General features: G+C 39.9%; 1 protein-coding gene across 4 annotated transcripts in view; it reads left to right on the top strand.

Moving 5' to 3' along the window:
• Nucleotides 1-26160, top strand: part of NAV2 (neuron navigator 2) — a 371538-nt gene that overhangs the window by 282989 nt on the left and 62389 nt on the right. For all 4 annotated transcript variants that reach the window (XM_053946235.1, XM_053946233.1, XM_053946234.1 and 1 more), the window contains one exon: nucleotides 8773-8895. In XM_053946235.1, the coding sequence (XP_053802210.1) occupies nucleotides 8773-8895 (123 nt within the window). The remainder of the gene's footprint in view (nucleotides 1-8772; nucleotides 8896-26160) is intronic.

Here is a 26160-nt window from a genome sequence, read left to right as displayed (position 1 = left end):
ATCTTTGCCAAAGGGACAGAGAACAGCTCTTAAACTAAGCAAGTTTCCAGGGGGTGGATCAAAGGTAAGAAGTTGCCTTTTTGCAGGGTCTAAAACATAACCCAGTGATGAAGCAACAGGAGCAGGATTTGTGTGAGCTGGGGAGAGAGCCCCCAACTCACTCCTTTTGGTGGCTGGCTGAGCTGGACGCTCAGAGCCTCATTGGAAGGTGGCACCTCAGAGCCCAGAATTGCCTCCCCTCTCTACCCCAAAGATTGTCCCAGGTGGGGATGTTCATTCTCAAGGATTTTTTGCATTTATTCAGAAGGTTTTTGTCCACTTCAGTCTCCCTCTGGCTACTAACATACATATTCCTGCCTTTTTTTTTGTCTCCTTAGCCCCAGTTTTCTCTAATGAGATGTTAATTTCCTTTATATCTCTTATTGTAGCAACAGGGCTGTTGGTCTAAAAAAAAAAAAAATCCTTTTATAATTCTTTTCATTTGATTAATCCTCTGTCCCTGTTTTCGTTACCTTAAGTGTGCAGCTTTCTATGCAGAATTAACAGCATGGATATACTGATTAGTGCTGGTCACAAGTTTTCTCAGGAAATGGCTTTGGGTCTGCAAACACACCTTTGTCAAAACAATTTTTTGCAGAAGCATTGCTGTTCCAGCTGTGTTCTAACAGTGGTTGGGGCATTGTGCTAAAATTCTCTTTGCAGTCACCTCCTGTGGGTGCAGTGGTTATTGTTGGGGGGTTACATTTTACTATTTTATTAATCTCCCCATATTTGATGGTTTGGTGGTGATATATTCCCATTCCACATCTCTGTTTCCACAACCTCTTAATGTGTTTGCATGCACAATCCTCATAGGGTTATGATTGCTTCTTGTTTATTCAAACCTTTATGCTCCCTGGGGATTGTTTTACAAGCACTGGAAGCAGTTGAATTTGGAACATGCATGAAGGATGCTAAAAAGGAAGAACAGGCCACTTTGGGATGGGGACTCAGACTTTGCCCCTGCTTCTGCTTAGATCTCAAACTCACCCAGAAGCACTGTGCCCTGCATGGACCACGACCATCTTTGAAATAGAGTTCTGAAGTAGGCTTACATTTAGGAGTTACATCTGTTGGGAGGCAAAAAAGAGCTGAAATTGAGGACTGATTTCACTGAGTGTTGAAGTGTTAAGTGTAGTTGGTATTTGTAGGATTCTTGCAGGTGTTCTTTGGTTTTGTTGTATTTAAAAGTCAGACAGTGACGCATTTTCTTTAGATGTCAGGGTCACAGGAGGTATAACAGATCTCCTGTAGGGCTGAGGTTTCACAGGAGGAGGACTCTGCAGTTTGCTGCTAATGAGAATTTGTTGTTGGTAACAGTGAGAGAAACCCTTTCCTTCTAAGCTGTCTGCAGCAGGAGTGGTTCCTGCTCCAGGTAACTTGTGGCTAGCTGGAAATCAGGGGTGCCTGATCTAATCTTGGGCTGAGTGAGAATTTGGGTAACCTGTGCATTGGTTCAATGCTCTAGGCTTTTCTGATCTATTTCTTTCCATAGTTATTACCACTGTATTTTTTCTGTACACTTTGGGTTACAGTGTATTAGTGATTTACTGGATGCTGCTCTTTAAATGATATGGTTTTAGTGATAAGCTTTCATCTAAATGCAGTGGATGGGTGAAACTGCATTCCTTTTATGGCTCTAGCACTTCAACATGACTAAGACTCATTAGGAGGTTTATTTTATTTTTCTTCTGTGTTTGAGCAGTGTTTATTTGAACTGCCTTTCATCTTGCTAGGGCTATTTCTACATCGTGACTATTTCTACATCATGATCTTTTCAACATTGCAGAATAGTATCTATATATGGTATATGGATAATTAGCACCCATAATGAAGGGGTCAGGCAAGCAAACTCACAAGTTTGACTTTCATGAAAAGGAATAAGGAAACATTAACTTCTGACTTTATAGCAAACAAGGTTTCAACTGAGTTTGGATTAAAAGTCAGAGATGACTTGGTGCTGTAAAAATGAAAAGAAAAAATTATGGCAGATGTTCAAATAAAGATAGTATTCTTATTCCAAGAACTGTACTTGCAGTTCTTTGCAGGAGACGTGAGTATGATATTGCACAAGCATATTCAATATTATGAATTTTGTATATTGTTTTAAGTATTCTTAAATATTGCACCCACTTCAGGAGTAGTTCTTGTGTCAGCTTCATCAATAAGACAGTGTTTATAATTTATCTCAAGTGATATTTCAGATCACACGCTCTCATAGAACCTTTCTTGCAGTGTGATTCAGCATAGGAAGACAACGTAGGCCTATGAGTTATAACCTTATACATCAGCTTTTTTTTCATTATTATGGTAAGATACCCATGTTAGGTCATGTGTAGTGTTAATCAATAAAATGAATGCAATAGTTGTGGTGTTTTGTATTTTTGCTTGCTTCTACACACCAACCTCCTGTTAGCAATTACCAAAACACCATTTAATAGCAGTTATCCCATTTTGGGCTTTTTTCTGTAAGAAACACCTCAGCAGTGTTTGAACTGCTGCATCAGTACCAACAGATTGTTGTAATTTGAGTGAAGGGACAGCTTTTAAGGGACAAAATAGGGTCCCAGTCTGGGGCTAGCCAGTAGAGGGGGATGCAGTCATTCACACTGTGTTCATGTGGATCATCTGCAGGGAAAGAGTGGGCAGGAGGGAATAATTCAAAGTCACTGGTGGAGTTACTCTTGCTCTGCTGTGACGCTGCTGAGAGCCTCTGCAGAAGCTGCACCCCCTCCTTAATCCTCTTTAGTCACAGGTCATTCCTCTCCTGAACAGAATTGAAGAGGGTGGTGAAAAATGGATCACTTATTCTATAGCTTAGTGCTATGATTTTCATTGAAATGGACTCTGAGAAAGAATTTAGGCATTGAAATCAAAATTGGCACGTGCAAAGCCCCATTGAACAGCTGCCTGATTCTGGTGGGCCTTCAGCTGCTAGCAGCCTGGTGGTGGTGGTGCTTGGTGGGTGTGAGTTTCCACCTGTGTTTCCTGGGGATCCAGAGTGGCATTTGCACACCTGAAAGGATTGACCTCTTGAGTGCTTTCCAGTCTGACTCCAGCCCAGTCTGTCTGGGCTGACTAGATTTTAAAAGGAGTTTTAAAAGCTATGGTGGAGCATGCCTCCTTCTTGAGGTGAAGGTGAATTTGTGGTGAAGGTGCCCTTGGCTGACAGACGGAGTGAGCATTGGAAAGAGGATCATGCACTGGAGACTCTCCTCTGGAACAGGAATGGCTGCAGCCATATGAGAGACACTTCCTTTCAGTCTAATATTCTTTTAAGTATTGACAGCTTCTTTTTGGCTATGTGTATCTAAGACTGCTCATTCCACAGGAAACTGGTTTCTTCAAAAGCTCTGTCAAAAGCTGTTGTTCTGGATGTGGGGATGGATGTGGAGGAGCAGCAGCCACCCAACTCCCTTACAGGCTGCACTGTCCTTCAAATTCCTTGCCTGCAGACTGCTTGAAGATAAGAAGACATAGGAAAAAAATTAGCCTTGGACAGTGGTGCCCAAAAATCGTTATTTGATGGCTGCTGAAGGACTTACGTGCCAGGCAACTTTAATACATCTCCAGACAGAAGAATATTAATTTCACAGAAGCCACTTATTTCTGCAGATTTCTCTTTCTTTTTAATCATGGAAAAAGGTCTGAGCATTAAGTAGTTAATGAGATTAACTTGTTTCACTTCTAGATTGAATAAGCAGCACCATTTATGCTATTAGTGATTTACACGTGAGAGGTTTCTCTAAATAAACTATGAAACTAATATATACTTACTAAGTTTTGCATATTCTCCTTTTTCCTGTCTTACCTGTTGGTAGAATAGGTATCTCCTCCTTTCCAGCAGTGATTAGGATTTTTGAGTCTGCAAGTAATTTGTTCAGGTCTTACTCCATGTTTGGGTTAAGCATCTGCAAAACAATTCATAGTTCATTCATTAGTTTGTTAATTATAAATAGTTACTGATTATGGGTAAAAGTCTATTAATTGATAAATTATAAGCTACCTTAAATATAAATTCAATTTTATTAATTGAGCAATAGGTTTGCCTTCTTGTGACTCTGAACTGTAATATTTGGTCTAATATTAGGGATTTAGGCATTGTATTGGAGCACCTACCTGCAACCTCAGGAACTAATCCTGTTCTTGAATGTTCTTGTTGAAATTCACAGGGATCAATAATGGAATTTAAATTGTAGACAGTGTCTGTGTTCAACCCTTTGGCTAGAGAGATCAAGTACTTACCAAATACTGATTCAAGTCAGGCAAGAATAGTGATTGGAAAGACTTTGGGGGATATAAACATGGGAAAAGCCCATATGGTCTAATGCCAGTGTTATGATGAAAAATGCAGATCAAATTGATACTAAACTGAGAAATTTGCAGTTGTCATCATCCAGCTGTTAGGGTAGCATTTCTTTTTAAGTCAGATTTAGGACATATTCGTAGTTGCAATAACAGGATGGTTTTGATCCCATTCAGCATATTTCAGAAACAGCACTGGGGAATTCTCTGCTGTGGGTTTTCAGCACTGGCAAAGTCAGAGCTGTTCTTTGATACTCAAAGCTCGTTAAGCCTCTTGATCTCATTTAACTGACTTTAATGACGAGATAGATGAAGCCTAGTGAAAATGGAGATTTAAAGGAAAGCATTAAGGTTAACAGTGTTTCTGCTACATCAATAAGAGAACATTTCCTTATGTCAAAGCCGATGTTGATATGTGAAATAATTCCCTCAAGCTTTTTGTTTCTTCAGGTTTAAAGCTTTTGGGTTGCTGGGCAAGTCCTCTGCCCAGGAGACACCTGGGGAGCTTTTTCCACACCAGCCTGTAATCCAAAGCACCAAGAGGAAGGCAGGAGCACCTGAGCTGCCAGAGTCAGGTCCCATTTGAGGCACGTTGCTGTTCTGCTTGTGGGATTGGGATTATGGAACTACAGGATCCAGAGCAGGTCAGGGTAGGCTTGCCTGGTCTGTTGTGTGTTGCTGATTTACCTGCTGCTCCTTCTCTTCCTCATCTTTAAATAAAGAATGCTTTTCCCTTGACTATCTATTTTCAAACTTGGAACATTCATATTCATGCATTAAGGAGTGAAATGAATATATATGAAGTGGTAGAGCTGTCAGACCATAAAAAGTAAGTGTACTGTTGGCTGGCTGCATCTGTCAGTTAGTAGGGAGTGCAAGTGATTCAGACCACTGGATTTTGCTGATCCTTGGCATGACCCATTCCTGTTTCCTCCATGTGCCTTTCAGGAAAGGGGAATAAATCACTTCAGCATCAGAAATACCCTAAAAATATTACACTTGGAGGAGCTTGTTACAGCACTCAAAATTTGAGAGGCACATAAAGGGTGTATTTGGCTAAAGAAAAGAGAAGCTTAAAGGTCCAGGTTGTCCAAAGCAAATTACTTTATGCCTGTAATGCAGGGCAGAGAGCCACTTTCTAATACGAAAAAAGTGTCATCTAGAAAGTGGGCTAGAAGTCCTAATTGTATGTTAGAAATGCATAATACTGCTCTTGTTTAACCTGAATATTTTCATGTTTTTTTTTTTTCCTTACTGATGAAGAGCAAAGCTATAGTGATGAGTATTTGTACATTAATTCCTGGAAAGATCAGAAATTCCTTTTAACCAACCTCATCACTGCTTCGCTGTCCATTTATTAAATATTATTATATTGAGCTTCATTAAAGGCAGTCATTCCTCTCTGGCTGTTGGTACCAGTCATAAAGCATCTGTGAGATTAATTTTTTGTACAATTTACCTATCTCTATAAAAGTCAGAGTCTGGATACTATGCTTTTCCCTAAATAATATATTTAAACTTTTTCTTATTTTGGGGCAGGTAAAAGAATACTTCTAAGTCCTGTTTTTCAATTAATATGCTTGCAGAATTCTTAGCTGTCATGAAGCTAGCAAGGCTTTAGTGTAAATTTTGTAATGATTTTTAATATGAAAAGTCAGATAAATCACACTTAGGCCTAGTACAGTTGTTTGGACTGCAATGTGTCATTGTAGAGGAGAGGCCAATATTCTTGGGTTCCACATTGTGTGGATGTGATAGGACAATAAATTCCAATAACTCTGAGTACTGTTATAGTTATATACAGGATAATATTTTCTTGGTCTTGTTTTCCCCTGAGTAAAACACTGGAAGATTTTCTTTAGGAAAATGTGCCTTCATTATATTCTCCTTTCCCATAAAGCAAAAATCTGCAGCAATAATGTATTCATAAGGGCAAGATAGTTTCTTAAAGCCAAGACAGTTGAAGTTTGAAGGGGTGAAGGGAAAGGAAATGAAAGCAATGGCTGGAAGTTTGTGGCACCAGTAGCTTTGAATCTCCTCTGTACTAACCAATGGATAATTACGAGGGTTTTTTCATTTATTTTAAAGTGTATTTATTTTAAGTGTGTTCTTCTCCACAGGCTTTAGAGGCTAGAGCCTTTCCTTCTTCCTTCACCTTGCTGTTGCATGCAGGACTCCAGGCATCATTGGTCTTGGCATCTTTTCCAAATTAAACATTCCTGGGTATAGGATATTATGTGAAATAAAAATAAGATATAAAGCTTTCAAACTGTGATTACACAAGCCTGCAAGCCTGTTTCAAAATTCAGAATTCTATCCTGTGTTGTTCTGGCATGTAAGAAACTTGTCTTGTTGGTATGGGGGTAAAAGTCATTGTTTATGGCTGTGTTTTTTTACATGGACTTGTTTAGAAAAGTGTAATGATCTAGTTGTCAGAGGTGCTAAAGCCATTCATCTTCCATTGGTTCATGTGAGATTTATCAGTGCTTGAAACCAGTTTTCAATTTGAGCTACTGCAATGTTATTCTAATCTTATAGCTCGCTGGGCTTCTGTGTAGAAGATGAAATATGCTGGTGAAAAGGCATTGATTTCAGCATGGCTAACTCCTAAGAGTACTAGATTTATTTCCACATATTCTGAGTGATAGGTATGAAAAACAATTTATTTCAGCTGTAACAGATCTTTTTTATCAAAGGACCAATATGCCAGGAATCTGACAGCAAAGCCAGAAGCTGCGTTTTCCAGCACACGTGCAAAGAGTATTCATAAAGAAACTTGTTTCGTGTGCAGACATGTAGCTACAGTAAACCAATTGGTGCACGTACATTAGATGCTTTTGCAAAATACTCTTTGCATGTTTGTATAACACTATGGTCTGAAGCTCCATTTTTTTCTTCTTCCCCTTTATTTTAGTAGCTTAAGAAAAAAACAAATTCTTCCATTATAAAATATTTATAAACTGTCAAACACAAGTTAGAATGCCAAACCTAAGGCAAATTCTACCTGCTACAGTGCAACTGCTCCTCGTGCTTTTTACAGTCTTTGTTTATGAGTTGGGAGAATCCCCACAGATTTGCTGAATGGGGAATACTCTTGTGTCTGACTTGATGGACTTGGCAACCTCTTTGTTAGACTCTACAGAGACTCCTGGGTTGCTGCTGGCATGGCTCTGTACCAATTTATACACTGAACTGCAATGCTAATCAGTAGATTGGGCAAGGCTTCCCAACTGCTCACCATCCCATTTTTATACATGTAGGAATCAAATTTGGGTTGGATAAAACACGTGTGCACAGTGAGATCTTGCCAGCAGAGACACTGCTGCCTGCAGCTTGGAGCATCGGAGCATCCCTTCTTTGCTGCTGTGGGTGAGGGTTGTCTCACTATCAGGGAGAAAGCTGTGTGCTTTCTTAAGCCAGAGGAAGGTGTCCTGAGTATGTGGATATTATTCTGTGGTCTGCTGTCGATTTGCTAAGAGTGGCTAAGGAATTGAGGAGATACAGTGCTGTCAGCTCCTGTCTCTGTGGGGTATGGTGCTTATCCAACAGTGTGCTGGAAACGGCGACTGTAGTGCCGGCGTTGTTGGAGCTATTTCAGTCTCAGGTGTGTGAAAATCTTCACAGTGTGTTCACTCAGCTGTCAGTGCTGCTCACGTACACCTACATGAGCTGATGAACTGATGGTAGTAACACAGGGCTCGCTCCGTGCCATTGTCCGGCATCTCTGTTCAATTTAACATTAATTTTTCATTTGTCTGAACCAGAAGGTAAGAAATGTGCTATCTTAGCAATTTCTGAAGTGTCATATGTACACCTGGCACTTATTAATGCCTAAGAATAGTAATAGTAAATAGTAATTTTTAAATGCAGGTGTCTCTAGGTCACAGTTGTAGCCAGAGTAGAATGTAGGAACCAAAAGAAGGCTGCAAAAAACTTTTCATCCATGATGACTTCTGTAAGTTGTGGAATACTTTAGGTATATTGTTCATTGACAAAATCTAGGGATTAAGTCAATGTGATTTTTGCACTTTACTTGTAAAAGTTTTGAAATTTTGGTCGTGCTTTAGCCCATGCAGAAAAATTCAGGGTGGTACAAACCATGTGTATTTTGGGCAAGAAGGGATCATTAATGACAGCGCTCACAAATATTAAATTACTTCCATATAGGTATCCTTAATGAAAATTAGGTTTTCTTTAAGCATCCTTTATCACATTTATGTTGAAATTAGAGTCTTGGTGATGAGAGAACGTGCAAGGTGTAATGGAGAATACAGTGGAGGATACCGCCAATGTAATCAAGAATGACGTTTTGCTTGCTTCTAATTTCATGTAACATCCTTAACTTAAAAATGGGGAAACCGCAACATAGGTGCTCCTGCGATATGTGAATTTTTTACTGCAATACTGAACACGGTGTTCTGTTGTCAGGTACCTGACGGACGGCGGGCTGGGGCTGTACACGCGGCGGCTGAACCGGCTGCCCGAAGGCATGGCCACGGTGCGGGAGACGCTGCAGCGCAGCACGGCCTTGAGGCTTGGTGACGCCGACAGGTAGGGGGCTGAACACCCTTGGCCATCCAGGCACTCAATGCCTGGATGTGAATTTCTCAGGAGTCTTGGAAAAGATGGAAGTTTGACAAGAAATTTTCACGTATATGTATGCTCGGCAGAAAGCTCTCTGAATGTAGAACCTGAGAGCAGAATAGAGATGGAAGCAAGTTTTGATGTAGAAGAACAATAGATGTCTAAATTGACAGTTGCTGAGCCAGTCATTACTGGACAGCTAAGAAAGCAAAGGTTAGGTCGATGTGGAAGGAGGTTTTGTGTCTAGAGCAAAGGATGTGTTGACCACAAACAAAAAAGATGTTTTTATCAAGCAGAAATAGGTCTTAGGAAAAGCAGAAAGATACCATAGGCAAACAGACAAGCCAATATGGCAAGTAGAAAAAAGGTCTAAGAATTTTCCACTGCAAGAAAACTGAAAAACAACTTTAAGCTTAAACTCTAACATACTAACTCATGTGATTGGATAGTATTGACCATAATATGGTAATGATAGTGGTTATGATGGGCTATAGGTAATAGTAAAGGTGTTTTATATGATGCTGATTGGTTGTTATGTATTAAGATGCTCAGCAAAGAAAAAGATATAATGCATTGTAACCAGAACTAAAGGGTCTTCAGGCTTGCCTATAGCTGGAGCTGACAGCTGTTGGCATGGCTCTGTCATACACAGCCCTGGACTGCTGTATACAATAAGCAGCATTTTGAAGAGCCGCCTGGAGTTTCACATCTCTTGTCTCAGGCTCTTACACCGGAGTATTTTAGGTTTTGTGTTCATGGAGGTGTTGGGAGAAATGCTGGTTTTGTGTCTCCTGAGTGCTTTGCTGGGATCTCCACCGCGTTTCTGTGGATGGGAGGCAGCACAAGAAAGTGTTGAACTCCTGTTTTAGTAGTGTTTGAAAGAGGAAGGACCAAGTTCTCTCCTCATGTCCATTGATTCTCAATGTTCAATATGAACAGTCAAGGCCAAATGTCAAGAATTAGAGGACTGGAAATCCATAATTTATGGGAGTGCAGTCTCAAAAGAGCCCATTGAAATATTCTGTTAATGTTGATATAAATGGGTTAAATACTGTTGCTTTTAATGAGGTCAGCACATGACTGCTTCTTTCCCTTCCAAAGCCTGATCAGTGTTACTGATGATGCAGTGAGCGAGCCATATCCTTTTTCTTCCATGAGGGGCCTCTAAGTATAAAAAATTTATTTTAAGGTGCACATTCAGACCAGTTCAATCTTTGAATTAAAGGTTTTTTCTCTTTTTGCTATCTAGAAGTCATTCCCAGGACATGACTGAGCTTGATATTACTGATACTTTATTCATTGTGACACATATATGACTAAGGAAACACAAGTGATGGAAAATCTAGGCTTGTTTTCTAAGCAAACTAAATCTAAATCTGCCAGGATTTAGAACTAAATCTGCTCTGGTGTCCTTGTGATATTAGCAAAGGGCAGGATGTCAAATGTAAACAAAAGAACTAAAACCTCTCAGAGAATCCCGGCTCAGTTTGAATTACAGGTCAACATATGCTTGCCAGTTGTAAAATATGCCTGGATTTTTCCAGGAGCTCATATCTCTTTCAGAAATTTGTAGCTTGAAACCCAACCAGCACTCACTGCTGGTCCTATGGGTGAGGGTGTTGCCATCTTGTGATGCAGCTGGAGACGAATCAAGTGTCATCCTCTTCTGCAGTGGCTTTTGAACCAGTATTGCCACAGTAGCAAAAGCATCTGTTTAAAATTCAGCATTTGTCTAAGATAAAGTATATTGTTGTTTAAGTAACAGCTTTTCTGGAGAGCCAGTCATAAATTCCTGTCATTGGTTCCTTCCCCCATCCAATATTTTATGTGCTTGCAATGCTTCCTGTTTGCTGAACTCCTTTCCTGAAGATGCCACACATCAGACTCCAATTAGGAACATTTGACAAGAGGGATTATTTGTGTGTTTAAATGCATTACACCTAGAATGGGGCTGTGACCTACTGAAATGCAATCCCTAGGTTGCCATTTGTTTCAGCTCAAAAATCATCCTTTCAGTTCACTTGGAGGGGGACAGACTTTATACACAATAAAGACTCTGCATGGCAGAAAAATTTACCCTTGGTCCGAGAGCTGGTGATACTATGATGTGTTGCTTTGATTTAGTCTTTTCTATTTAGAACATAATACCTTATACAGGAGATGAGGGGTTTCTGACAGTAGGGCAATGATTTAAAAATAGCTCCTCTTTGCTTGCTGGGTGCAATCTAAACAAAACATTAATCTTAGTTCGAGGTATTTTCTGGGGTGAAAATGGGCATAAGAAAAAAGAGTTGAATAAAACTGCAGTATCTAATTGATTTCTTCATTCTGTGAGGCAGTGAGCAGGGGTGCTGAGTTGCTTTATTGGTACATGCAGAAAACATATTAAGATTCTATTTAACTTGTTCAAAGCAGATGTTAATTGAATGCATGGGAGAACAAGTGTGAAAGACTGAACCTGTGAGCATGAGGTTAATCATTAAAAAGTTATCAGAGGAACTTTTGCAATATGCTAGCTACTTTAGTTCCTTATGCTATTAGTTGTAGAAGTTTAGTTGTGAGACTTTTACTCATTGGCTCTGGTAAGGTAAAGCACAGACCTTACATTTACACTTTCCCCTGCAGCAGGGAAATCCAAACAAGGGCATTTAATTTAATGCTTGATTGCAATGTTAATGGAATCATTGCCCAACACAGCTGAGCTTTCTTTTTGACTTCAAGAAATTTCAGTTTCTGAAATTTCTGAAACTGAAATTTCAGTTTCCCTAGAACAAAGGCATTTTAAATAAAAAAAAAGCAATTAAATACTTTTTAATTTAGTTTGTGATTGCTTTTTTAATTTAGTTTTGGATTCTTTTTTTTCAAGGTTGGAAATAAATATCCTATTGTTTTGTCCATTCTGTATACATGGACATGGTGTGTGCCATCTGGTTATTTAAGTTGATTTCACATTGTCAGACACAGCTGCTCCATCTGAGACTAAATCTGGCCCTTGCCTTCATATATATAACTTGAATTTGTAATATGTGTAGGTAAATTAGATCTGAATTAATCTTTCTGTAGTTGCTTACCTGTGTAAGCTATTATTTAGAGGAGGTAATTCAGACCTGATTTATCACAAACTTGTGGCTGGGACAGGAGACTCTGAATGTGAGCTTGTCAAGTGTAACTTTAATGCTATTAGGGAAGTGTGGCCTATATGACCTTTTAAAAATCATCAGTAATGAAGTGCTTAAAAACCTACTGCTGAGCATGATTAACTTCGACTGTTTCCCTTTTACATTTCTATTTGAGGTTGCATGATTTACCTGGCTTTGCATAAAGGCATAGAAAGGTCTTCCCACTCCTGATTGTAATGACTTGTTGAAGAGTGGATTGTGTTGTCTTGGTGCTTCCAGCAGCTACAGTGTTGGTGGACCGTAGGTAAAACAGTAAAAACAGTGCTGAACTTGCTCTTCAAGAGTGTGTCTGTATCCTGATCACATCTGATGACTGCAGCTTGGTTAAAAACAAGTCCACATTCAGATTAACTCTTAGGCAGATTTGTGACTGAAGCTGCTTCCTGGCAGTCAGCATTTTAGAAGTATTTCCTGCTTTTGGAAAGATCTTTCAATAATCCTAGGGGAGACTGTGGACCCTGGACAGGAGATGGACAGGAAAGAAGAATTTGAAGTGAAGCACAAATGGAACAGAAAGCCAGAGGACATTCCATGCAGGGCACACATATTTTGCTATTAATAAGAATGTCATTAAGTGCAGTACGAATGGTACAAATGATGGCTTTCAAAAATAGCTGAAGAGTAGTATTTTGCTGCTATTTTGCATTTTATAAAAACCAATTAAAGTTATTTACATGTCTCAGCTCAGGTAGTAAACAGTATTTCACATTTGTGGAGTAAACCCCTTTGTCTGCAGTATGTTTAAATGCACTAACTGCAATTTAATTTCTTGAATCCTGCTACAGTGATGAGATTACTAAAAGATGGGCTAGTTCTTGGTGGTGGAGGGAGATTGTTGGATTGCCTTCATAACCCAGGGGATTTGGATCACAGTTCAGAAGGGCTGAAAAGCAAGCTGAAGCAAGTCATCAAGCTGGGGGAAATACTGGCCTGTTTTGAAAGTGGGGAGAGAAGATATTACAGCTTTTTTTTTTTTTTTTTTTTTTTTTTTTTTTTTTTTTTTTCTGTCATGTGCTGATTTATTCTAGACAATGGGAAATAATATAAGGAAAAGAAAAAGGAAATTTTTGTTAAGATATTCTTTATGTAGTTTTATGGTAGGATAAGACAGCTCAAAGTCCTGACTGTGATCTCAGTTTTTCTTCTTAATTGAGACAGTGAAGCTGAAGTTAAATGAAGGTGTAGCAGAACTACTCCATCACTCCCCATCCCATCATTGCTGGAGTTCTACTGCTCTAGCAGTGGTAGCACAATACATAAGAAAAGGGGCAAACCAGAGAAAACGGTTCTGGAATACATATCTATAGACACATAGACTGGATAGTCTTCATCTTAAATTGTTAGAACATGACTGGGTTATATCTTAAGCTTCAGATGGACCCAATTGCTATAATAATATGTAGAAATAGATATTCCTGCCTTGTAATGGCAGTGGAATTCCCCTCATCTCCTTCCCCTGCAGCATCTCCCTGCCCTGCAGTGCTCTCCCAGGAGTATTGACCTGTTTGTGGAGTTTCCCTGTAAAGGAATTGCAGGGAGAGGAGATTCCTCTGGTGTTGTGTGTGAATGAGTTTGCAGAGGGAGGATGTCCCTTCTATCAGGAGAAGGAGTAACTACATCCATTGAAGTCATCTACAGAGCTCAGGAGGTCTCAGCTGAGGAAGTTGCTGCCACACTATTTCCATTCTGCCTGGAAGATTACATGCCATCAGTTCACAGCTCCTTCACTTCCAGAACATCCTAGCAGTTGCACTTGCATTAAGTTGCTACAATTAAGGTAACTTAAAAGCTCCACTATTCCCATTTCTTTTCCTTACTGTGGAAGAGTGAAACACTCCTCTATAAGGATCCTAAAAAACTTGGGGAGTTTAAGTTACTTTTAAAAAATTATGCTTATTTAATAAGCATAAATAAGCATAATTTTCTAAAAATAACTTAAACTCTCCAAGTATTTTTAGGATAATATAGATAAAAAGTGGTTTTGAGTGTTCATTGCTTGCTGTGTCTCTGCTGTGAGTCACTGCAGTTTGTGTATATATACCCATCTCGAGTTGCTTAGCAGCAAAGTCACAGGATTGATTCATGCCTAGCAGATCATCTGCCCTGTTTGACCATCTGTTTGGATTTTATCACTAAATTAGAAAAAAATGCTATTGCTTCTAAATATGCAAATTGTACCTTGGTACCTGTAGATATCTATCTCTCTGTCTTCGAAAGATCCCACATTTATCTTGAAAACTGACTCTCAGAAGCAGGGGAAATTCACATTGCAAAGATTCTTTGAAGTTTATGACCCTGGGATCTGCTGATTAGAATCGCAATACCTCATACTTTTATTTTCCAAGGAATCTTTTCACAAGCTGCAATCCAAAGTGGTTTTAGATTTCATAAAGTAATTGCAAAGCTAAGCAACAAATAGTAGTTCAAAACAAAGGTATAGTAGCTGTACCAGGGGGCTGAAATGAGCATTACCAAAAGGTAGAAAAGGACATACAAAAATGGCAAGGTTAGTCAAGGGAAGCAGTGTCTTTGACAGATCTGTATTATCAGTAGTCTAAAGGATGACAAACTTCTTGTAAAGTTTTCTTCTGGTCTAGAAGCAAAAATTTTCATTACGTAACACAAGCTTTGTGTGAATTTGTTCAGTAGACACAGTAACAATGTTTTTCCTTTTTCTTTTTACACATTTTTTGGGGGACTATACATGTGGTACACTGGACGAACTATTCTGGGCAGTTCTTCTGTAGGATTTGGTAGTGTTAATTCTGTTCAGAGAGGCATAATGGAATGGAGATAGGTTTGAAAGTTTTGTTTGTTTCCTAGGATTGGTCTAATTTTACTCATTGCATGATGGCAGCTAAGAGTGTGATTCCAACAACCAACTTAGTGAGGTTGGAAACTGTTGGAAGGCTAGAGAGAGTTTTGAGGAGGGGATGACTTAAGGAAGTAGATAATTCTTCAGCTGAGATTGTGTTTGTGTAGAAAATTCTATCCAGGCTCCAAAATACCACATCATGTAGCAATAGTAGATGTATGATTGACCTGTGGAAGCTAGCTGTTGAAGCAGTTTTATGCCTTTTAGTTAACTGACTTTTTTGTAAAATTAGAATTGGTTTTCCTTGGGGACAATTCCTTCTCTGTATATTCATGGCCACAAAAAAAAAAGAGCAGATTTTACTGCAGTAAGGACCTGTGTGCATTCAAGAAGCCAAAAATTATCCTATTCTTCTCTTACTCAGGTATTCAGGTGTTCCCTAATACCTGGTTTAGTAGCTCCACAGGCTGACAAGACACTGAGAGCAGTTCTTTGCCGTTTTCAAGAATTCTTCATACGAGAAAGTGCCACTTCTCAGAATTCTACTCATACTAAATCCAGCCAAACAAAGCACCCTACAACTGCAAGCTCTTCCCTCCAAAGTCATTTGATTGCGCGATCTTCAAGTGCTTGGTTATCACTCTAGTTCTAATCCTCTTCAGAATTGCCTGTTTTGATTAGATGTAAATATATGTAAGAGATAGTCTGGACCTAGGCTTTAGGAGCTGCATTTCTTGTTGAAATCTTTCCCCTGGTGCCATGTCCCTTGCTTTTGAATTTGTGATTCTCATTCTGCATTCCTTTATATTTTAGGGCATATTTACATCTCTCCTGTAGCATCCAAATAAAATGTTTAGGCCAGCAGCTGCTGTTCACTACAAAGCTAAAGGAAGGTGGGAGGTGCCCTCAGGGGAGCAACTCATGGTGACTAAGCCAGGCCTTTCTTTTTGCCCATGCAAACAGTTTGTGCTTCCCTGGAAGGCTGCACTGGGCATGTGGACAGGTGAAGGGACCTTGCCTTTTCCAGAATTGTTGGTGCTGATTCTGTGAAAACAGGGAAAACTGCCTCATTCAAGCAGCTGAATAATTTACATCTAGGTATGGCAAAACCACAATCCTACACCACTGGAACTAGATTTTCCTGAAGAGATGCTTCCTTTCATACACCCCACTCAAAGTGTGTAAGTATAAAGTTGATCTCAGTGCTGATTTAGAGGCTCTTCTGAAACCCTCTATTTCTGGTTCCACTGTCAGAGATAAGCCCTGTCTTTTCTGTTGTATGAAGTGGTTTTCAAAACACTTTAGACTTGTGGGAAATTAAGCTTGTATTCCAAGGGTAAACATGACTGTAGATACAAAGGGCATTTTAAACTGTATCAGGGTCTTTGTGCTTTGCATGACAAACCGAAGAATGTGAAATGCTTGCTGACACAGAGCAACTTTGTTGTTTGGTTTTCCATGTCAAATGGCAAGAGAGTCAACACAGTCTTACGACTGACCTACACCAGCAACCTCTGAGTTTGAGATCTGGAGATTGACTAGATAAAACTAAGAGCAGACTGCTGTCAGGCTCCCAAAGCAGAATCCCAGTTTGGGGCTGTTTGAAGAGCATGGAAGCTCATTGTGGCTTTAAAGCAAATGTCTAGACTGATCATTTTTTTCAAATATTGTGTTTATTACTAAATATTTCATTACTGGGAAACCTAAATGTTCGCCTTTTGACCTTTGTTTGTCTTTGTTGTCTCTAATTGTAAATTTCAATATGTATTTGTTTTTCCTCCTACTATTCAGCTATATATTGTCTTGTGATTATAACAATAGTTTATTAATATTTGCTTCTACGGTAATAGAAGTATTAATGTTAATAGCCAGGATCTAAGCTTCCTTTTTAGCAGATGAATGTTTCCTGTAATGGTATTGTTTAGAAAATTATATCAGAATTCTGAGTCTAAATGTAAGATGCATGTGTTTTCCTGTATGCATGCTGTTCTGAGCTTTGCTGGAGTTTTCTTTCTTTCTTTCCTTCTTTCATACTTTCCTTTTCTTTTTGTCTTGGTTTGAAAAGACAGGTGTCTGCTAAGGAAGGCAGGAGCCTTTTTCTCTTGAAATGGAAAATGTAAACCCCTTCCCTCTGAATTATTACAGTTTTGAAATTAAGGGACTCTCGGGCAAAGGTATGGGAGTCAGAATAGTAGTTCTTTATTAGGATAAAAAAAATAATAAAAATAAAAATGCAGTAATACAAAACAACACTGACAGAGTCAGAGTGTTGACACCCTGTTGGTCAAGGTGTTGTTAGCAGTCCCATTAAATTGTGGCTGGAGTCCTCCTGGAGTGACAGATTCTGTTGGAGCAGTGATCCTGTAGAATGGTGTAGTTTTCTTCTGAAGGTCCAGTGGTGGCATAAGTGGGCCTGATCTTCCTCTGGGAATCCAGTGGAAAAGGCAGCTGCTCCTCTGGGAATCCAGTGGGGAAAAGCCACTGTGGTGTTCCATATCTCAGATCATATCCACGTAGGAATGCTTGGCTCCTCCCCCTGGGTGGAGCATCTCCCAATGGGATGATGGAATTTTATCAGTCATGCAGTGACACTCAATGGCACATTAACAGAGGATATTTTCTGGAGGGAGGATTGGTTGTGGAAGAGAAAAAGAAAACTGTCCCACCTATTTTTAACAGGTGGCCAAATTAACAGAAGGTAACATCCCCACATGTAACAGATGGCAATAGAATACACTCCCCCAGCCACATCTTGCACTGCAACATAAGATCCTCCCTTCCCTTCCCTTCCCTTCCCTTCCCTTCCCTTCCCTTCCCTTCCCTTCCTTCCCTTCCCTTCCCTTCCCTTCCCCCTTCCCTTCCCTTCCCTTCCTTCCCTTCCCTTCCTTCCCTTCCCTTCCCTTCCCTTCCCTTCCCTTCCCTTCCCTTCCCTTCCCTTCCTTCCCTTCCCTTCCCTTCCCTTCCCTTCCCTTCCCTTCCCTTCCCTTCCCTTCCCTTCCTTCCCTTCCCTTCCCTTCCCTTCCCTTCCCTTCCCTTCCCTTCCCTTCCCTTCCCTTCCCTTCCCTTCCCTTCCCTTCCCTTCCCTTCCCTTCCCTTCCCTTCCCTTCCCTTCCCTTCCCTCCCTCTGTCATTTATTCCCATTTTTGTCCCCTCCAGTGAAGAGATTTCAAACACTGCAGGTGGGGTGAAGGGTCTCCACCACTGATACCCCTCCAAGGAATTCAGAATATCTGGATGCTTTGATCCATTGCATATACACGGGAATGAGACTCCTAAATTGGACAGTTAAGTTAAATGTCTGAAGCTGAATGGTACTACTACCCTGGTATATCCAATAAATATCCACATCTGCAGCTTAGCAGAAGAAGCTCTAAGGTATGTTATCCACAACTTTAAGCTCATATTTGAAATTCTCTGTATTTTGCAGTTATCTCCTTCAGCTGTCCTGAATGGCAGCTCCTATATTTCTAGAAGGTAATGAAGTAAGCAGGGGGTGTTTTTGGGCTTATTGATACCAAAGGAAGTAAAAGCATCCCTGACCTGGCAGTTATGGAAGCAGAAGATGTCTTCAGATAAAATGAAGCATTCCTTCCCTGTTTCCATGGCACTTGACAAAGAGGTACACTCTTTTCCCCTTCTGACACAGGTCTTATCTGTCACCTATAATGGGGTTTTCAAAGAGCAGGGAATGTCTCATTTCCCACGTATGTCCACAGACAGAAGTACTGAGGACAGAGTATATGGACCACGTGGAATTAATGTCTGTGCCCAATGGAAGGAAATTTCCCCTCTGTGGAGCAGCTGTGCTGCATTTTACTAGTTGGAGAGTGGAGGGACAGGGATAAAAGACTATAACTATTTATTTGCTGTCCCAGGATTCTTGGAGCTGCTGCTTATGTCAGATCATTCCTTGGTGTCATGATAATTTCCCTGGTGTCCAACTAGATATTCCATACTGGGGGTCCATACACTTCTTATCTGTAGATCCTATCCTGCCCCTCTCAATTCCTCAGCTTCCTCACGACGTAGGGATTTTTCAGCAGTATGATAAGGTGACTTTGTGACCTTTTTATGGCATAGCTAATAAGATTCACAGTGACGTTGAGACTCCACAGAACAAGCAGTCACTTTGCTCCTGATCTTTCTGCACTGAGCTCCAACATCCTGAGGCTTAAACTGCTCAGTGTTACACAGCTCCATGGGGCTTAAAAACACTCTGCTATTGTATAAACAGGCATTAAGGCTTCCACATGATGTTCTTATGTTGCTTAAGTATATGCAGTTAAATATACATTTGGCCAGGATAAGTAATTGCACACCCCACAGTGGAAACACTTGGAGTGACATTATGCTGCTACAGCAGTATTGTAAGAAGGCATGTAATTTGTTTTTATTAGTCAAAGTTTTTTTAATATATTCTCACTATAAATAAAACATCTAATTTTATTAAAACTGATTGCTGCAATTTGAAGCTAATTAATTGGATGTAAGTGGCATTGGAATGTGTGAAACCCGTGTGCAGGGTAGCACAGAAAGCCTCAGTAACCACCCCTTTGCTAGAGGTTTGTTTATGTGTGTCCAGGTATAGATGGTCAATAAGTAGCCAGGGGATAAATGCTAAACATTGGAAGTCTGATTAGTGCCTGAGCAAAGTCCAAGGGCTGAGGTCAGCTCTTTTTAACAATGTTATTTTTTCTGTTGTTCCTTAACTTACAAAGGCTCAGCTCAGCAGCTACTGTGGAGCTACCTACAATGTGCTTTCATCAGCCCCAAGTAATGTTTTAATCTTTTTAATCTAATTCTAACTTTAAAGTTTATCTTTTCTGATTATGTTGTTAGTTTAAGTTAATTTTCAGATATAGCAACTAATTCATTCATTCGTTTTGGTTTGGGGGAAATGAGCAAACCACCTTGAGTGTTCAAAAAGGTTTCATTCCCTCTTTCATGTTCATTGTCAAGGTTGATTTATTCTTGTTATGAAACTTGCAGCTAGAAATACTCTTTGTAACATGACTTAATGCCTTAAACATTTCTTTGAAACTATTCATGTTATTTGATACCATCTGATATGCACATGCATAGTTTCATGTTTCATTTGCATTTTTACACAAAGACTTAATTTTTGTTTTCAGGGATATCTGAAACATAATATTGCATTTGCAGAACTGAAACTGTTTTGAATGCAGAAGGGATGAACAGAATATTATCAGGAAATGGCTGGAAATGTATTTATAGGCAACTGTGTATCTCTATGGAAAAAGATGAGAGGGAAAAGGAGAAGGAAGAATCACCAACATGAGCCTACGGGAAAGAAATATGAGTATACTGTGCCAGGTCAAGTCCCCAGAGGTTACATTCACCCAGGAAAGCCTTAAATTCCACTTAACCTGTGTTTTGGGACTGTGTGTATCGTCTGTCTACTCCTAGGGAGAGAATTTATTAATTTTGTGCTTTGAGAACACTTTTGAAGCAAAGGACTCATGAGAAGGATCAGGTGGTAGAAAGAAATCAGCATTTACACATTTCTAATGAGTTAAATGTGCATGCAAAGGAAAGACAGAAATTTTCTGAAATCAAAAGACTGATTTCAAACTGAAGTCAGTCTGTGAGTTTCATGCTCTAACTTCTGTTGAAATTCTCTGTTGGCTTCTAACTATAACCACTGAGTCGTTTCTTTATTAATAGAGGTTAAAAGTAAAAATGCCATATGGCAACAAGAAGTTGCTTGTTATTCCTTTAGGTGAAAGTGTGCTGGTGATGCCCACTAACACTCAGAGGGCAAAATCAATGTCTTCTACACTGTGACTTAAGAGTTTTGGTCCCTTTCTGCTGTTACTTCTGACAATTTTTGATTTTAGTGACATTCTCATTTCTCACACCATGTTTGTATGGGCTGACTTTACATCAGCTGTAGTGAGCTAAACATGTGACTGATAAAATAATCACTTTTCTGTGAGTCATACCATATGTTTCCCTCTCTCCACTACCACAATTCTGGTCATTCTTTTCTGAGAGTTATTTTACCTTTCCTGCATGATCCCCCTCTATGCCACCAGTTTGCTTTCCCTTGCACCCATCCGTCTCTTTCCAAACAATGCTTTGTGCTGTCGGGTGGGCTTTCATCACATCTACCTGTATCCTCAGCACATTACTGCAGCCCAGCTTTGCCCATGAAATGTGTTTGAATCTTAAAGTTGTTCCCCACTTTGGGTACATTCTTCTCTTATTTATTGACATTGGGCTCTGATTTCACCTCTAGATTTTAACACCCTTAAGATGAGGGGTTTGCAATATATGGGGATGTGGTTGAATTTATTATGGCAATGTGTATGTTATCAAATCATTTAGGAACAAGGGATTATTTTAGAAATTAAAAAATGAGAGCCAAAGGTAACTTATGACTTGGCTAAGCAAGACTGGGTAAGATCATAGGAGGCAAATGAAACTTTCTTTGGACGTTTTCAGGAATAGTAATGAACTGTAGCTATAACTTTAGTAGAATGGATTCAAGGCAGACAAGAAGAACAGGGTGATTAAAAGAAAAGCCTCTGTGGACTTACTATCTTATAAACTAATCTCTGAGAACTCTGTTCTTTGTTTCTTTAAAAATCTATTTGAACCAAAGCACAATCACACATTAGAGAGAAAGTGGAGGGAATAACCAAGAAGGGGTTTTCCAGATGAATCTTTGTTTATTTCTTTATTAATCTTGAAGGCAAGGAGTTTCTTCAGTTTGTTAGGTGTGCCTGTTAAAATGCTGAATATGAGTGTGTGCATTAATCTAACTAGTTATCTGGTTTTTTAACTGGGGGGGGGGCAGGATACACCTACTGACTTTTGTCCTTTCATCCTGTCTTCCCTTGTGCGGTTCAGTTCATTGAAGTCTCTAAACAAATATATCCAATGACCACTCCTTAAATCTAGAGGAATTCACTGAAACAGAGCTCTGTTTATCAGTCCTAGTTTAAGTCTCTGATAGCAAAGTGAGCCACCATTTCACAGTTCAGCCTTAACCAGATGGCCACACTCTGCCAATGTTAAAATAGGACAGAGAAACGAGAGGCAGGTTTAGAATTATTTCATTATTGCACATGGATAAAATAGAAAGTAAGGGCTTGGGTTTTGGTCTTGTTTTTTTCCTTACAGAGTAGTGATGCAATGATTAAGGTCATAATGTACAAAGTTTAGTTGAGGTCTCTGCTGTGCCTCACTGGAGCAAGGATGTCTGTTTTGGCTTCTTGTGTTAGGATTGTTTCTGTAAGAATATTTCTCCCTGTATCTCTTGCCAAATTATTTGCTGGAAATAATATCAACATAAGTTACTGAAAGGTTCTGATTGGACTCTTGACTATTGTGGAGCAATCAGAACAGGAAGTGGGATGGAAAGAATTCCGGTTGAAATCCTTGAACTCCCACATCTCCCCCAGCTAATTTAACTGTGAAAATTAAAAGGACATCCAAGGGAGTTGTCTTAGTGTTGTGAAGTCACATTTTTCCATAAACCAACAGGATATTTAATTTAAAAATTCCAAATTTCTCTAAAGCAAAGATGCTTGCTGTAGCAGTAGCAGAGCTGGCAGTTGGAGAGGTTTAGCTAAAAGCTTGCCAAACTAGAGGTAGTGTGACAGTGCCTTAAAGCCTCTTCTGAACAAAATACATTTCTGACAGGATTCCAGTCACTTCTGGACATTTCTGGACACTTCTCAGCTGTGTTTGTGACACCATTGTGCTGTAAAGGTGTCTCTGATCAAGACAGACTGAGAGAGTTGTGTTTGTTCAGCCTGGACAAGAGAAGGCTCCAGGGAGAACTGAGAGTCCCTTCAGTGCCTAAAGTGGCTACAGGAGAGGGACTTTGAACAAGGGCCTGGAGTGTCAGGACAAGGGGGAATGGCTTCACAATGACAGGGTGGGTTTGGAAGGAATATTTGGTAGAAATTCTTTACTGTGAGGGTGGTAAGGCCCTGGCACAGGTTGTGAATGCTTCCCTGGAAGCGTTCAAGGCCAGGCTGGATGGGGCCCTAAGCAACCTGGTCTACTGGAAGGTGGCCCTGCCCTTGGCAGTGGGGTTTGAACGAGACAATCTTTAAGGTCCCTTTGAACCCAAGGTGTTGTATGATTCTGTGCTGGTTCCCTGAGTCACAGCCATTTATCACTGTAGAGCAGTGATCCACCACCTCCAGCAGGCCCAACATTCAGCTCCAGACTTTCCATCTAAGTTGGTTTTCACTTTTCTTTTTTCCAGTTTTCACATTCTTGCCTTCACTTCATGTCTTACCCTCTCTGTTCTCCAGGGCCTTCCAGAACCAAATAAGAATTTTGTATTGCGGGACAAGGTTTCTCAAGGAAGATCAATACAACTCAATAGGAAAATTGTGTCTTATTTTCTAATGATTCTTGGGAATTGTTCTGTTTTTAACCAATACCAAAGTCAATCCTTAGGTTGGCATGCAGCTTGGAAAATTTCAGGCCAAATATTTCAGTTTTGGCAAAGTGATAAATAATTGAACTCATTCCCCCTGCTAATTAGTTCATTTCTGTAATGCAGCCATCTCTGAAGCAGTGGGTGTAGCCTGTGAGAGAGCAAACATATGCCGTGAAGCCCAGCAGGGCTGGGGAAGGGATTACTGAGCCAGGAACTGTTTTGCAAGTTTTTGCTCTCACAGAAATGCTAGGAAAGGTTAAGCAGTCCTGCAGAGACCCTGGGACTTCAGTGGGGTAGGGAGTGGAGCAGTGCCGGCAGCAGTGACCTAGAGCTCTTAGCAGGCACGGCTGATGAAATGATCTAGCAAGCAAGCCTTGTTCACCTGCGGAAAAATAGTAAAATTGTGTTTTCCTGTTATGGCTGGGACAATTAAAAGGTTAAATTCTTCTGAAGTGGGATAGGAGGAGTAGACATGATATTGGGAAAGATTTATGACTTTGCACAGTTGAGCTTTTGTTTTCTCACATTTTATTCCTTTTTTTAAAAAAAAAACAAAGGCTAGAGAAAGAAGCCTAGGTGCTGCTTTAAACTTGTTATCAGCTGGGAATTAGATGAAGTGGGTGAAGGGGTGGTTTGGGCAGGCTGCTGGGGCGGGCGGGGAGCGCGGCTCCGCTGGGCTTTGAACTGCATCAGATGCTCGAGGGCAATTCAGCTCCCAAGACTTCCACCCCTAAAGAAAGGCACAGGAGGGAGGATCCCTGTTTTCCGTGCTGGTAATCTGCAGGAGGAGAGACGAATGTGTAAACGAAGAAAGAAAAGATGGTGCCCTTGCGACGGAGGATGTCAGACCCCAGCAGGATGCCTGATCGAGTTGCATCTCAATAAATAATAAGCGCTTGTTATGCTAATAGTCACTATTTCCAATGGCCTGATTTGCGTACAGATCATATGCATGTTAATTACGCTGTGCACACAACCAGTAATACACATCTTAGGTCCTGTCTTCAGCGTTTTCATGTGTAAAGTGATACAGCATGGAAATGAATATTGCAACGTTTTCACGTGCAAATAAATAGCTGATAGAATAAAGAGCCAGACAGGCCTGAGATAAGCAGGAATACCTGGGGCAATTGTGGAAGAAGCCCGGGATTAGTGTCACTTCTGGCTCTGACAACATCTGTCCTTGCACCTGATTGTAAAGAAAATAAAATGAAACAAAAGGTTGCCTGATAATGCCATGAGGCATGATAATAATTAACCCCTTGTTGGTTAATTACTAGGTGCATGCTTGTGAATATTGCTGCACCTTTTACTAGAGCACAGAATGTAATAGTTTTATTCTGAGTTGGGGGCAGGGGACAACAAATAGGTGCGACCTGGGTCTTTGGAGAGGTGGGGTAATGTGGGCAGAGTTACTCCCTGAAAAAAATGCTTATTGAGTTATATGACATTCCGGACTAAATATTTAACATAGTTCATAAGGTATATGAAAGAAATATTTACCTGTTAGGAAACTGTAACAATATAATATAAAAGTTCATTACCAGGTTAATTTGTTAATTTTTCAGGTATCAGATAACGATGTCAGGCATCAGATAATCTGGGCCCTTCAAGGCTCAGGCGTTTGGAATCAGTTCAGTTTCAAAAGAAAACAGCTCTGTTTTCTGTTACATGCAGTGGCTCGGCATGTCAATATTCAGTTGTTATTGCCATCAGTTTTCCCGTCCCGCTGCAATCTAAACATGTGTATCTCCCGGTCAGTAAGAGCAAGAGGTTTCATTGTTATGTTTATGTTTAAAGAGGAGTGTTTTCTCTATATGGAAGTCATCTTTGTGCAATGGAAGTGGTGGAGTAGTTAAAAAGTTGACCTTTTGTTAAAAGCAAGTCTGCCAGCTGAAATTTTCTCCAGTCAAGAGTGAAGCTGGGTAGCTCTCTGAAATGCAGCTGATCTGAAGAACCCTTCCCAGGTGATTTTCAGCTACGATTTTATTAGGGCTTAGCTGAGGTCAGAAGTTCACCTGGGCAAGTTGTTATTACCACAGACGTTTATGAGATAAGGATTTTCATGGAGGACACATCAGCTGCAATTTTTAAATATTAGTTTAGATTTAGTGCCTTATCGTTTATGGTTGGGCTTTTTTGCTGCTTAATTAAGAATTTCTATTTTGTTTCTAGAGCAGTGAGTCCATAAGAGTTGTCAGCATTTTAGACAATACCTAGGAGCAACTTTTCTTTAAAAGAATGCACTGGTTAGAGCTGTCTTGTAGGTAAGTGGTTTGAGTCAATTAATTTTGTGTAAGGAATATTTTAACTCTAAAAAAAAAAACCTTAGTTTACATAACCAGACATAAATAACAGTGGCAGGCAGGGGAAATGTCCAAAATTCTATATTTCATCAAGAGTCTACTGTGAATTTAGAAATGGCAAGTTAGTCTATTTGATGGACAGAAAGAATAAAAATAAGGAAAAAAAAAATCGTATGAAAAAGCACATCCATAAGAGTGGAAATACTTTGCAAGGTAACCTGAGAAGGAGTGATGTCTTTTGGCTCAGATACAGTCTTTGGAACATCCTAGTGTTGGGTGGGTGGAGTAGATCCTTTTGTTTTATAAGAAAAAACACAAATGGACTCTCAAAACTAAAGGAAAATAATTTTTTGTTGAAGTTGAGAGTTTGTGTCTTTGTTCTTTGCAGATTGTGCAGTTGAAGTGTTTATATGGTTTGAATGTTTATAGACTCAGTGAGACAGAGGATTTGCAAACACTACAATGATGCTACCTTGATGTAGTAGTGGTATTTTCATTAGAATAAATGAG

The sequence above is a fragment of the Vidua chalybeata genome, chromosome 6 (genome assembly GCF_026979565.1).
Source record: "Vidua chalybeata isolate OUT-0048 chromosome 6, bVidCha1 merged haplotype, whole genome shotgun sequence".
NCBI classification, from domain to species: domain Eukaryota; kingdom Metazoa; phylum Chordata; class Aves; order Passeriformes; family Viduidae; genus Vidua; species Vidua chalybeata.
This window is presented reverse-complemented; position numbering and strand designations above follow the sequence as displayed.